Source organism: Carcharodon carcharias, chromosome 7, assembly GCF_017639515.1.
Source record: "Carcharodon carcharias isolate sCarCar2 chromosome 7, sCarCar2.pri, whole genome shotgun sequence".
NCBI lineage: Eukaryota > Metazoa > Chordata > Chondrichthyes > Lamniformes > Lamnidae > Carcharodon > Carcharodon carcharias.
In genome coordinates, this window is record NC_054473.1 from 130,127,980 (window position 1) to 130,141,720 (window position 13,741).

At 39.1% G+C, this 13,741-nt stretch overlaps 1 protein-coding gene across 1 annotated transcript in view; it reads left to right on the forward strand.

Moving 5' to 3' along the window:
• The window catches only part of LOC121279889, a 31,380-nt gene that overhangs the window by 10,006 nt on the left and 7,633 nt on the right, over window positions 1-13,741 (forward strand). The window contains exons 6-11 of the mRNA XM_041191412.1: window positions 232-275; window positions 2,404-2,582; window positions 5,627-5,708; window positions 8,524-8,610; window positions 9,491-9,571; window positions 11,881-12,962. Coding sequence (XP_041047346.1) covers window positions 232-275; window positions 2,404-2,582; window positions 5,627-5,708; window positions 8,524-8,610; window positions 9,491-9,571; window positions 11,881-12,962 — 1,555 coding nt within the window. The remainder of the gene's footprint in view (window positions 1-231; window positions 276-2,403; window positions 2,583-5,626; window positions 5,709-8,523; window positions 8,611-9,490; window positions 9,572-11,880; window positions 12,963-13,741) is intronic.

The following is a 13,741-nucleotide window of genomic DNA, read 5'->3' on the forward strand; positions in this document are numbered from 1 at the left end:
GTAATGACATTGAAGCAAGTAGAAACAAGCCTTGAGAAGAGGAAAAATAATGAGAAGGGGCCACTGAATTTTCCTTAATAATCTTAACCAGACTTTTACAGATGTCAAAAGTCAACAGGTCTTTATTTTCATGTAGAACCATGATTCTTCAATTATTTCATAAAACAGTTAGAAAAATATATATGATTATCAGTTGATGAACTGAAACTTAACACTCTCATAATTTTGTAGAAGCCATGTGAATAACATGACAGAGCAAAAAGGATCATTTTCTGGTAAGCTTCCTCTTGATTTTTTTTCCCTGTGTTATATATGATGCAATTCCGATAATTTATTATCTTTAATTTTGGTAAAATTTTGCTTTAAATTGTGTGGCTGATATGGTGAAAGCACTGGTGTCCAAATCCACATCAGTTTAGTGGTCAACTGATAAACAGCTTTAGCATGAAACTTGAGTGTAATTGAATTCAGGGTAAAGTTGGAATATGGAAACATCTGTGAGGGATCCTTTTTTAAAAAAAAAACTATTGTATGTAGAGAAGACTTGAGCATGTCTTTGCATGCACAAGTTGTGTTTTAGTTGGAAGAAAAATAACCTTGTCAGCACTATTGGAAATTTTAGAGCAGAAATCAGAACTTGCATTTATGGATATCTTTCTAATTTTTTTGGTGAATTTTGAACTCTTAAAAATGGGCTGTGTTGATGCTGAGCAGTGGAACACTTCCTATGTCAGGTGCCCAGTGTCAGCATCGAGCACTTCCTGATCAAGTGTACCCGACTCCAACCTTAAGGGAATTCCCATGGCTACACTACTGTTTTTATTTGCGCATTAACTATCCTATGGCCAATTATAGGCACTTGGATGGGCCTATGCTCACCAATTGATGGATTGAGATAGCCCAAACTAACTTCATGTGCAAGCTTTAGAGACATCATAGACTTTCGTGTCAGTAATAATACCCAGATCTGAAGTGAGACTTATATCACCACATTGTCCCACAATATAATTTAGTAAGAAAGTAAGTTGACCAGTTAAGTCCTGTTCACAGGGATCCAGCCTGATGCTGAAAGAGGTCCAATTCTTCCTTACAGTGAATAAGGCAGATCAGCTGTTTTGTGTGACTTTTGTACATGTTGCTACTGACTCAAGGATGACATTGCCTGAGGCCCTGTAGAAGACCACTTGCTTAGGCAGAAAAAGTGCATGATAGCCTGAAAATATGATTTTTGTCTTTACAAGGTAAAATTAGATTCATGTTTTATATATTGCATTTAGTGATGCAGTGCAATAGAGGCAGATGATTTTTTTTTTGGTGTGACCAATATTGGAGAGACATAGTTAACAGTTAGAAATTAAATCCCTTACTAAGTCTGTAAGCTTGTGCTGAAAATTGCCTGCTTCTTTCCCCTTTTCTGAAGACACTGACTCATGCTGGGTATAATGTCAAAGTCACTTGCAGCCATCCTTTACTGAGCCCATGTGGCTGTTCTTTGTGCATGAGACTAAGACAGTGAATACTTGCAAGAAATTCACCTGCAAGAACATCACAGCCTTACTTGTTTCTGTCATCATCCCACCTTAATTCATGCCAGTAGGGATCATTGGCATGGTTGATTTTCCCCCACCCCATTGTGCCAAATTGTATTGCCTAACTTCTAAGGTCGGTTAACTCAGCACAGACCAGGAATTAAACTGGAACTCTTTTTTAGTTTATGATTATTACTACACTTCAGTGTCTTTATCCATGGAGCCATCAGGACAGCTTGGCTACATCACACACTGCTTAAAAAGATGAAGACAAAAATTAACAAAGTTTTACAGGTTATTAATCTAAATTAGCTTGCTGAAAATTAATTTAGAGCATGGTTTTGAAATAATTTTTCACATTATGCAATACTTTAGATTTTAGGTTTTGGGTTTCCTCAGGGCATGGTAGTAAAATGCCAGTGTTTCCTATTGCAGAGTATTTTATCTGTCTACTGACCTACTTGAACTGTTGCTTCATTAATTGTGAGATGTAGACAAGCGATTTCATTGCAGGACCATAAATCCATGTGTTTACAGTGGTTTTTACTCTGGACAAATTATTGTTTACTCTGAAACAATTTCTCTAGCCTAGTTTTTTTTCTCAATCGCTCCTAGCATACATGCACCTTTTGTCTAGGCCAAGGACTTTTTCTATTATGTGATAGATGTGTCTGGGAGGTGCATTTGAACAATAAGAGATTGGACACATGTCTACCATTACCTGACCTGGACTGGCAAATCAATGTTTCTTCAACAAATATTGATGGAACTTCACATTTAATGGTGTGTTGTAAATAAGCTTGGTGACTTGGAAATGGTACTTTTGCTGGCAACCCATGCCAGAATGAAGGATTATTTAATGTTGTGTTTTTAGGTCTCTGTTTATCAAATCTGATAGCTGCAGTAGAGGATGAAGATAATTCATTAAAAAACGCAGTTGAATTCTGTCTTGATTTAACTGATGGTTCCAAAGCTTCAACATCTACATCATCCTTTTTGTTACCATCAATTAATCCACCTACAGGATGGAAAACTTTGAGCAGAAAAGATAAGGTACAGCAGTTTCAATTGTTTTTTCATTTATTTTCAGTTGATATGGTATTGGGTATGTTGCTTGAGGAGGATTGAGGTTCAGTCTGGTTCTAGTGGGTTATAAAACTTTGACCTGGGTTCATGGTCAGTCCAAACTGACAGGATGAAAGTCTTCTAGAGTCCTGGCGACTAAGGGTTTGAAGTGAAAACCTTGGCCGTATCCCATTTTTCATTTACAGTCCACTTCTCGGCGATCCCATCGTAAACATGTCAAGTTCTACATGTACACTGATGACATTCAGTTCTACCTCACATCACTTCTTTTGACCCCTCCATTGTCATGAATTTGAATACGGAGATTTTGAACAGGCCAAGCCTCGGGTAGATTGATGTTCAATTGTTTGAGCGATTTAAAAAAAAAATCTGTTTGCTGTAAAATATGCAGCAGCATGAAAACTGGTGAGAACCCAGTAGAATTATAATCACCATTTTCAGTGGGGAGGCAGAGCTATGAAAATTATCTTCCAACTGTTATCATTGTGAGGTAATGTTTAGCATCATAAAAGTTGTAGGAGCTTATGGAGTGGCATGATAGCCATAAGTCTCCAGGAAAACCTGGCTATTGTTTTACCTGCGGCTCAGCCACCCTCAACTGATGAAACAGTGCTGCTCCAAATTGAACACCACTTGGAAGAAGCTCTGAGGGTAGCAAGGGCACAGAATGCACTCTGGGGAGACTTCAATGCTTATCACCAAGAGTGCCTTGATAGCACCACTACTGACTGAGCTGGCCGAGTCCTGAAGGACTTATCTGCCAGACTGAGCCAGAAGTAGGTGGTGATAGAACCACCAAGTGGCGGGAAAAAGTACTTGACCTCATCCTCACCAATCTACCTGTCGCAGATGCAGCTGCCCAAGACTATATTGATAGGAGTTATCACTGCACAGGGCTTGCGGAGATGAAGTCTCTTCTTCACACAGAGAATATACTCTGCCACGTTGTGTGGCACAACCACCGTGCTAAATGGGATGGATTCAGAACAAATCTAGCAGCTCAAAACTAGACATCCATGAAGCACCATGGATGATTAGCAGCAGCAGAAGAATTATATTCCAGCACAATCTGTAACCTCCTAGTCAGACATATCCCTCACTCTGCTTTTACCATCAAGCATGTTCTTTGATGAGTGACAAGCGAATAAATTGTTTACAAACTTGGACAATTCAGAGCATCAAATCAACTGGTCCAGCTGTTTGAATCATGACAGTACCAATTAGGAGACTTCCAGCATATGCATGGGACATGGGCACATGCATGCTTCCGAGCATGGGCACCATGCGGGCCACTCTGGAAGCACTACACGCTCTACTCAGAGGGCATCCATCTTCTTTAACATTGTCTCCAGGGGCACTACAGATCTGAAATTCACGGTGTACCTTAATATATGTTAGCAATCATCTGACGCCCTATCAAGACACCTGCTGGAAATCCATTTGCAAAGCAGTATCCATTGTTCCTGATTCACTTAAAAAGATTTGAGTTAATATTTATTTTATCTCATTATAGTTGCAGAAGCTTACCAACTACTAACATTAAGTTGAATTCCCTTTGAGGTACTGACTGTGTTGGAGATTAATCAAACCAAGGCATCATTAATACATAGAAACCCCATTTATTACTTGTGCACAAGGGAGAACAATACAACGAGAGCTATTGTACTGTCTCAAAGCAGAATACACAAACATTTGCTGAAAAGAGTTTTACAACCAATCAGTAAATTTTGCACATCTCAATCCGCTTATTTGCATATGTTAACTGACCAATCTATGTTTTAGTTAATTCCCATTCCCACCACAACAGCTGCGGTGCCTATGCACTTGGTTATCACAACTTTGATTACATTCGGCCAGAGAAGAACAACATGGAATGTCTCAGGGCTCATCCTACAACAGTAGTCAGACAAGATGGTATTGTTCTTCAAGGTTGTAGTATTTTTCTCTCAGGCCTAAGCATTTAATTCAATTTCTCCATTAACCCTTTTAGTGCTAAGTGGGTTCCCTATTTGTCTAGGCCACCACAACTGGTAACCTTCAGATTGATTTCCCAAACAGCCCTTCTCATGTGTGCAATTGGGCAATGTGTTGGCTGACTCAGCACGTGGCAGGAATCAAACCTTGGACCTCTTTGCCTAGTTATCTCAGTACCACCATATTTAACCATTGTCTTGGGAGTTTCATGAGTTAAATCACTATAATTGCTCAACTTTTGACTGAACTCACCTGCTTAATTTATGTAATTAACCTAATTGTTACCTTCCCCTAAAAACCTGACACTATCCATTTGGGACTCTCTGACTAGTCATCTTTTCCTGTTGCTTGTTTCAGAGGCTTGCACTAATTGTTAATGTAAATGGCTCATCAGTCAATGATCAGAATCACACTTGGTTGAATTGCTGCTTTTAAGTGTCTTTGCTTATGGTTGAGTGGCTTTACACCAAAGAGAAAGGTGTGGTTTTCCAATTTGATGCTTGGGAAATCCATCTGAGGGCTTTCAGCCAGTACCTGTAAAAGGCAATTCAACCTAATGTCAGTAGTTAGTAAGCTTTTGGAACTATAATACGAGATAAAATAAATATTCACCATAAAAAGATTTGAGTTAATTAGGAGCAATGGATGCTGTTATGCAAGTTGCTTTCTAGTAGATGTCTGATAGGGTGTCATTATGATTGCAAACATATATTAAGGTACACTGTGAATTTCAGATCTGTAGTGCCCCCTATAAATAGCTGCACATTTGTTGCATTATTTTCAGGATGCAAGAAAAGCTGGTGAGTGCCATTAACTTTCTATAGTTCAGATATCATTGGCAATGAATGAAATCAGAGAGTTAATGTGTTTGTATAGTGTTATATATACATGATGTTGTAACTTCGTCATTTTGTGAGAATTGATCATTTTTCTAGGATTGTTACATGTCTGATAATGTATGAAAAATAACAACGTCCTGAGGTAGTAAAGATGGTATTTATGTAGTCATCATGCTAACACTTGATTTTCTCCTATAGAACAACAAAGATGTTTTCACTATTCCCGAAGCTATGCTTATGATTTCGTCTAATCAAGAAGTAGTCTTAAATAATATAAAAGGTAAGCAAACTGAACAGTACCCATTATTTATTCTGTGGAAATTATAAACATATCAAGATTTTTATAGTTTTGTGTTCTCATTCTTTGTTTTAAAATATATTGCTCCCTGTGTTCTCCCCTATTGGTATGCTTTGTCCGTCAGCAAAATGAGGTTGTTGGACTTGCAGACTCCGTCAGTTCTTTTTTGAAGTGATTAATGGAGAGAATGGTGTGCAAGTCACCCAATGAAAATCTGGAAAAATCATGCTGAGAGTTGTGATTTCTTTTTGAACAAAAGTGGTTGGGCTGCTGGGCTTCCTTTGTTTCTGTAATTCACATTAAACATGTACAGATACAGTATTTTATGGTCCATCCAAGTCCATGCTCACAGGGACAGAAAAGACAGGAGAGTAAAGTGCCAATAAGCAACATGTGTACATCTGTTCAAATTGATTATTATAGTAGGAAAGCAATGGTGGTATTGATCTTGTATCAATGAGTTTGTTGTTTTAAATAATTTTCCCCTTTTAAAGAAAATGAATGCACTTGCCTGATTGCATGAGGTAAGCAGGATGTTTTGGTTAGGTATTAACTAAAACATTGTTTGCGGAACCATTATAAATGCTTTTTATTTCAATATTTTCATGGACAAAATTGCATCTATTTTTCTCACTTGCCCGCACATTGCCTGTCGTGAGTAGGCAGGCACTCTTTCTGGATAAAAATTTTGCCCAATTTTTGTAAGCTTTTATTTTAATATTATGGAAAGTGTATTATTGTTGGATACTCGCAGAACTTTGATGTTTTATCTCCAATATAACTGAATTGAATAGCTTACTCTGCGAATTGAGCTCAAAGACTAAATGGCCACAAACAAATGTTGCTCGCCATTCACCTTGCTGACAGTTGCCCAAAAAGATTTTTTTTCACTTTTGATTGGGGGCATTGGTGACATTGAGTGACACCACTATCTGGATGTTCCTCTCCAAGCCACTCACATCCTGACTTGGAAATATATAAAAGCAAAATACTGCGGATGCTGGATATCTTGGAAATCTAGAAGAAATATATCACCATCCCTTCACTCACTGGGTCAAAATTCTGGAACTCCCTTCCTAACAGCACTGTGGGTGTACCTACACCACATGGACTGCAGTGGTTCAAGAAGGCAACTCACCACCACCTTCTCAAGGGCAACTAGGGCTGAGCAATAAATACTGACCCAGTCATTGAAGCCCACATCCCATGAATGAATGCATGAAAAAAACTTCAACAAATCAGATTGAAGAGCGCTCATTAATACACAACGTCTAAACCAAGAAATATAAATTAGCTCGAAGTCATGTACATAAAGTAAATTAAAGATTGGGAAACATAGATGGAATTACAAGACATTTTTAAAATCTCCAACGTTACTTTAATTTCCTGAATATTGACTTTGAGGGGAACTTGCAGATTGTGGTTTTCCCATGTGTCTGCTGCCCTTGCTCTCATAGATGTAGTGATCGTGAGTTTGGAAGGTGTAGTCAAAGGAGAGTTGCTGCACTGCATCATGTAGATGGTACACACTGCTGCCACAGTGCGCCAGTGATGGAGGGAGTGCATGTCACACTCCACCCACACCTTTAAACAATCAAGAAGGTTGCGTGTTCCCGGATGGTGTTGAACATCTTGAGTGTTGTTGGAGCTGGAATCATCCAGGCAAATGGAGAGTATTGCACTACACTCCTGAATTGTGCCATGTAGATGGACAGGCTTTGAGGAGTCAGGAGGTAAGTTACACACTGTAAAATCACCAGCTCTTGGTCTGACCCTGTTCTTGTAGCCATAGTATTTATATGGCTAGTCGAGTTAAATTTTTGGTCAATGGTAACCCCCAGGATGTTGAAGGAGCCAGATTTGTAATACTGTTGAACGTCAAGGGGAGATGGTTAGGTTCTCTGTTATTGGAGAAGGTCATTTCCTGGCACTTGTGGCACAGCTGTTACTTGCCATTTATTAACCCAAGCCTGAATGTTGTCCAGGTCTTGCTGTATGTGGGCACTGGCGTCAGTGTCTGAGGCATTGAGGGGTGCTGACCACTTTGGTTATCAGCAAACATTCCCACTTCTCATCTTAATGATGGAGGGAAGATCATTGATGAAGCTGCTGAAGATGGTTGGTCAGGAGGCTGTACCCTGAGGAACTCCTGCATTGTCCTGAGACTGAGATGATTGGCCTCCAGTAACCACAACCACCTTACCTTTGGGTTAGATGTGACTCCAATTGGTGGAGAGTTTTCCCCCAATTCCCATTGACTTCAGTTTTGCTAGGGCTTCTTGATGCTGCACTTGTTCAAATGCTGTCAAGGACAGTCATACTCCTCTCACTTCTGGAATTCTTTTGCCTTTATTTGTACCAAGGCTGTAATGAGATTTGGAGCTGAGTTCCCTTGGTGGAACCCAAACTCCACATTGGTGAACAGATAAATGCTGAGTGAGTGCAGCTTGATAGCACTGATGACACCTTCCATTACTTTGCTAATTAATGAGAAAAGACGGGTGGTAATTGGGTGGATAGGATTTGCCCTGCTTCTTGTGGGTGGGGCATGCCTGGGCAATTTTCCATTCTGTTGGGTAGATGCCAGTGTTGTAGTTGTACTGGAACAGCTGGGCAAGGGGCATAGCCAGTTCTGGAGCACAAGTCTTCAGCACTACAATTCAGGTTGTTGTCAGTGTCCATATTTTTTTGTTGAATCCAGTGCCCACACCCATTTCTTGATCTAACCAAGAAATCAAATTAATTTGTTGTGAACTGATGAGAAAACTAATCTGCTTTCATTTTTTTTTATTATTAGAATGGAAGGATGATTTTGTACACACTGAAAATGATGACTCTGAGGTGGAGCATAATGGTGACACAGATGCGTTCTTAAATAATGCAGGTATGTTTTCACACAATGAGGACAACAGCTTTTGGAAAGTCATATACTAGGACAGTAAATTTTCAAAATTCAACTTTAAGCACAGTGAAGTAGAATTTAGAAACTTAGAGGACTGGTACAGTATCTGATAACCAACACTGATGGCAATAGGGGAAAGCAAATTTCTAGAGATTAATGGGACAAAATGAAATATGTTATTTCCACTTTTGAATTCTGTCTGCACTTGTAAGCTGACTAGCGAATTGACTTGACTCCAATCCACAAGAAACACTATCCCACCTGACTATGACTGCTAGTTACTTGGTTTAAAGTAAGCAGTTAACCTAAGTCTTTGAAAGTTTTAGATCATCTGCTTGGGATTTTAAAAAATGGTAGCACAAGGGACGTTGCAGTTGTAAAAAACAAAAAACTGCAGATGCTGGAAATCCATCTCTTCTCCGCCAATGCTGCCAGACCTGCTGAGTTTTTCCAGGTAATTCTGTTTTTGTTTTTGACATTGCAGTTGTCCTCGGTCTAGAGACATAGCAATCAGAATCCAGAGTCTTGATTACTGTCAGATGATTGTGGTTGAAAAACGTATGTGTGTGGGCATTGAGTGAGGATATGATTGTCTGTCTTGTCTATAGACTTGTGGTTAAAATACTGCAGATACTTGCTGTCTAAGTGCATAAGAATCAGTCACTTGAGTAGGATATTACAAGGTGTATATGAAGCTATATGCAAATGTGAATCAGCATCTTTGAGGAGAATGGAGAAGATTGAAGAAGTGGGAAAGAGGGATGCCATCAAATCCTTAAAAGAAACATGCATCAGTACTGTCTAATATATTAAAAACTGTGATAGAACAGATAAGGAGAATTTGTTGTAATATGAATTACAGATGAACAGGAAGCAGCAGTTTCACAGAATCCTTGGAATGCAGTATCACCTGTGTGTCTTGCTGGGATTCCATCTTCATGTGGTGAGTAATATGCTTGGATTGATTTTCAGCTTTTAGAAACAAATTTCCAAAAAGAATAATTGAGCATTAAAGGCTCAATGTTTACTGAAGTGATCAATCACGTAGTCAGATATTCAGCTGTGTACATGGCAGAACCAATCTTTGAAGTCTGGCTGGTTTAATATCTTGTGCTGAGCAGTGAATTTTTAAAAAAATTAATTGGTGATTGTCTACAAAAAGATGTTAAAAGCCCTGTAGGTTAGCTGTTATTTGCAAATATCAATTCTGTTATGTTTCTACTTCTGGATTTAGCTTAGATTGAGGTCTGACCTGTGTTATGGAAACTGAAAATTATATTGTATCCTATGACTTGGGAAACAATATACCGCAAAACTTAATTGTTGTGTGTTTGCATTTTACAGAATTCTTTCTTTTGTATCTCTGAGGAGAGATTTTCTGCTTTGATGTTTCTTGTGCATACATCAGGAAATTGTTTTCCCCTTTTGCAGGGATTTTCAATTCATCAAAAGGTTGAAATCTTCTGTTGAATTCCATGTTTTCATATGGGCAATGCTGCTTCTGCTTATGGTTTTAAAGATTGTGTTCTTCTGATTGAGGCTACCCTCCCCACCCCGTACCGACTATGATTGCCACTCCTCAGAAATTCTGACCCAGATTGTCTTCAATGCAAGGTGTGATCATTCAAGTAATGTCTTTTGGACTAATGCACCAAAGATTAATGATTGTAAAACCATCCCCTGTGGCAAAATAATTGTCACTGTTGGCCACTAAATTATTTTTGTATAATGGAACGGCTCAAATATTGACAGCACAAAATTGTATAGAAATGATCGCTTTGACTACGTACATTAATTTGTTTGATCAGCTTCAGAAAATGTTTAGGACTTTATTTAATGTTTTCCTTACTACTGTCGGATTGGTTCAGTGGGAGCACTCTTCTGACAGACGATTCAGGCTTCAAGCCTATTCCGGTGTTTGAGCATGTAATCAGAGCTGACATTTCAGTGCAGTACTGAAGGAGTACTGCATTGCCAGAGATGATGTGCGATTGAACTGCCAGTCTATGCCTGTGCAATGTGAAATGTCCAAAGACAATATTTGAAGGAGAGAGGAGTTTTCCTGGTGCCCTGGCAAAATGCATTCTTCAACTAACTTCGCCAAACCAGACTGTCATTTATCTCAAGCTTTTTTTCTGGGATTTTGTTGTGCATAGATTGATTACATATAACAATGACTACACTTCAAAAATAACTCCTTGGTTGTAAAACGCTTTGTGGCTTCCTGAGGATTTGCAAGGTGTTAATTAAAAAGACTTATTCTATTTTTACCAGAATCTGTTATCAGCTCTATCCTGTAAAATTTGCTACTGCATGTTGCAGGGAGGTTTGCAACACTTTGCTTCAGTGTCCCTGCATTTAGGGTGATGTTAACATTGGGTGGGGCAGTTTCCCATTCTAATCAGTATTAATTTACCTCTCCTGGAAATGTATATTTGTGGATGTCAGGTCCGGGTGGGATCATATTCAGCTGTGATGCTCTGCAGTTGATTAGCCTGACAGCACTCACCACCATAGCCAGGTACCAGATGTTAACCCTTGGACCAGTACTCTGGTAAGGATTCAATGACTTTAGAGGAGCAAATGAGGGGGGAAATTTGGCTGTATAAAGAACAAAAAACTGAAATATTTTAGTCCTTTGATGTCCTTGGGAAGTGGCAGGTTCAATCCCTTGTCTGTTAGTTAGTTGATCCTTTTTAATTTTTAGACCATGACTGCCCCAACCTCTATTTATAATAGCGAATTGTAGAACTGATGGGGTTAGTGCAGTTTGTTTCTTTTAAATTATTTTTCAACCATTTATTGCAATGTAATTAAGAAACTTGGTTATATACAGGTGAATAAATACATTTCTGAAGTGCTTATGATTTAGAAATTACATAGTCAATCTCCTGGGGCATTGCACATGGGAGTAAAACTCAACATGTAATTCTCAGGTGAACTGGAATCAGAGGACGGGAGAAAGTGAATCAGGGAATACAGATATAATTCAGTCCCACACTCCTCTCGTTTATTTCTGTTTATAAATTCCTATGTCCACCTTGATCATGGAAATAACATAAGAATGCAAACATGTCCTGCCATAATTACACCCTCCCCCAGTGGTGGTATTGGAGTTTCCACTATAAATGTGCCGATAGGAATTTGTAATGAAAATGTTGACTGGAAGTATTTGTGATTGTAAGATTTTTAATACTTGGATTGAATAAAGTGGCGTAATTAATTTACACCTGATCTTTTATTTTGTTTCAGAAACTTGTGTTTCATGTGCTTCAGAACCGTGTAAGAAGCATGTTGGTAAATGTGATGGCCAGCTGTCTTCCATATTTTCTGATAGTTCTGCCTACAGCAGGCAAGCCATTGAGCCTCAGTTTCCTGATAGCAGCATGCAGGATCCAGAGAAATCATTAGAGTTGTATACAGATGGATCCCAGCAAGAACAGTTGCATTCAGAAGTGCTGTTTGTTGCAAGCCCCTCGCACATTCCAAACACATCTGCAGACAGTGGAAGGGTCAGAACAAATGTGACTGAGCCTGAGGAGCCACCTGTTAATCTTGATGAGGACAAGATAGAGAAAACTCTAAATTGCAGCAGGACTGCCTTCAAACGCTTGTTTAAAAATATATCTCCTCTATCTGTTGCAGCTAACAATTACAGTAATTTGAGTTGTGTGAGCCTGTTTAAAAACATAGCCCCTGTGTTATCAACAGCAGGAGGTAGTCGCACAAATCTAAATGGTGGCCCATGTGGACCAAGTACAGTGGCATACAATTACTCAACAGCAGCCACAAACGATGTGCTGGAAGCAGGAGAGCAGCAAACAAATTATTGTGAAGATGAAGAGCCCTATGCAATCTTGAGAGCTGCAAAAAGGAAAAGGCAATTTGTGGATTCAGAGGATGAAGGAGCTGGAAACCGAGTTAAGCCAGGCACTTCCTTAAAACAGACTGTGGCTGTAAGTGAGGATCAGAACTCGTGGAACATCAGTAGTGATGAAACTTTCATTGGAAAAGATAATTTTGATGAAATAACTAATGATGTCTGTCAGATGAATACCATTACTAGCCATGAAGAGTCTTGCAGAAGGCAAAAAGGTGGAAGGAATACAATGTTTAAAGATGCTGATTTGAGAAATATACCAGAAAACAAAATGAGAATGGTGTTAAAGTATAATGAACTTGAGTTTGTTTCTGAGAGACCATCTGAACAAGTCAGAGATTGTAGAAGAGAGGCATCCTCAGAAGCTCCTGTTGTGCAGCCCACAAAGGATGTCGCTGCTGGTGTGAAACATGCACTTTCTCCAAATGCTAAGCAGGACAAAGTTAAACCTCTGGTAAGCCATCTAACAAACAGAAACCTCAAGCTGTGTAGTCTGTAATTACAGGATTATTCGTTCTGTTTGAATTCTAAAACGCTGTTTATGCTGTCACTTAAATAGGAGCTTTTCTTAATTTCTGTACAGTTAGGTTTTTGTGTGTTAGTGTGAACTTAATGACATCTCCACTGTTGTCAATTTGGATTCCAGCCTTGCAGTTCTTTCCAGTTTCTGTATACAAATCTTTTGATAATAGCGTACACCAATTCTTTATCACCACTATTGGTGGAGAAAACAAAAATAGCCAATGTCTGTTAAAATGGAGCATCCAGGAAAATGATCGAAGAAAGAAAGCTGTCCCCCTTCTTTGCCATTCTCATCGCTGCACTGTAACACATATTGATGCTGGGCAGCACTGTAGTGTAATAGTAAGCTACATGTGATGATTTTGAAGTCTGGGGGAATTGGAGCAGGTTTGCTGGTGATTTTGCAAACTGTATCAGGTGAACTGGGATACAACCATGTTCCCTCTGGATTAAGCTGCATTCGGGGTCAATGTAAGTGAGGTGCGAGAGGCTGATCACAGCATTACTGTTTTCATCTGTCCAACTCCCCTTAAACAGCTTATATTTCACCACATTTCTATTTCTCTTTAGTTCTGATGGAAGAATCATACAGACTTGAAACGTTGACTCTGTCTTCCTCTCTGCAGATGCTGTCAGACCTACTGAGTTTTTCCAGCAATTTTTGTTTTTGTTTCAGATTTCCAGCATCCGCAGTATTCTGCTTTTATCTTA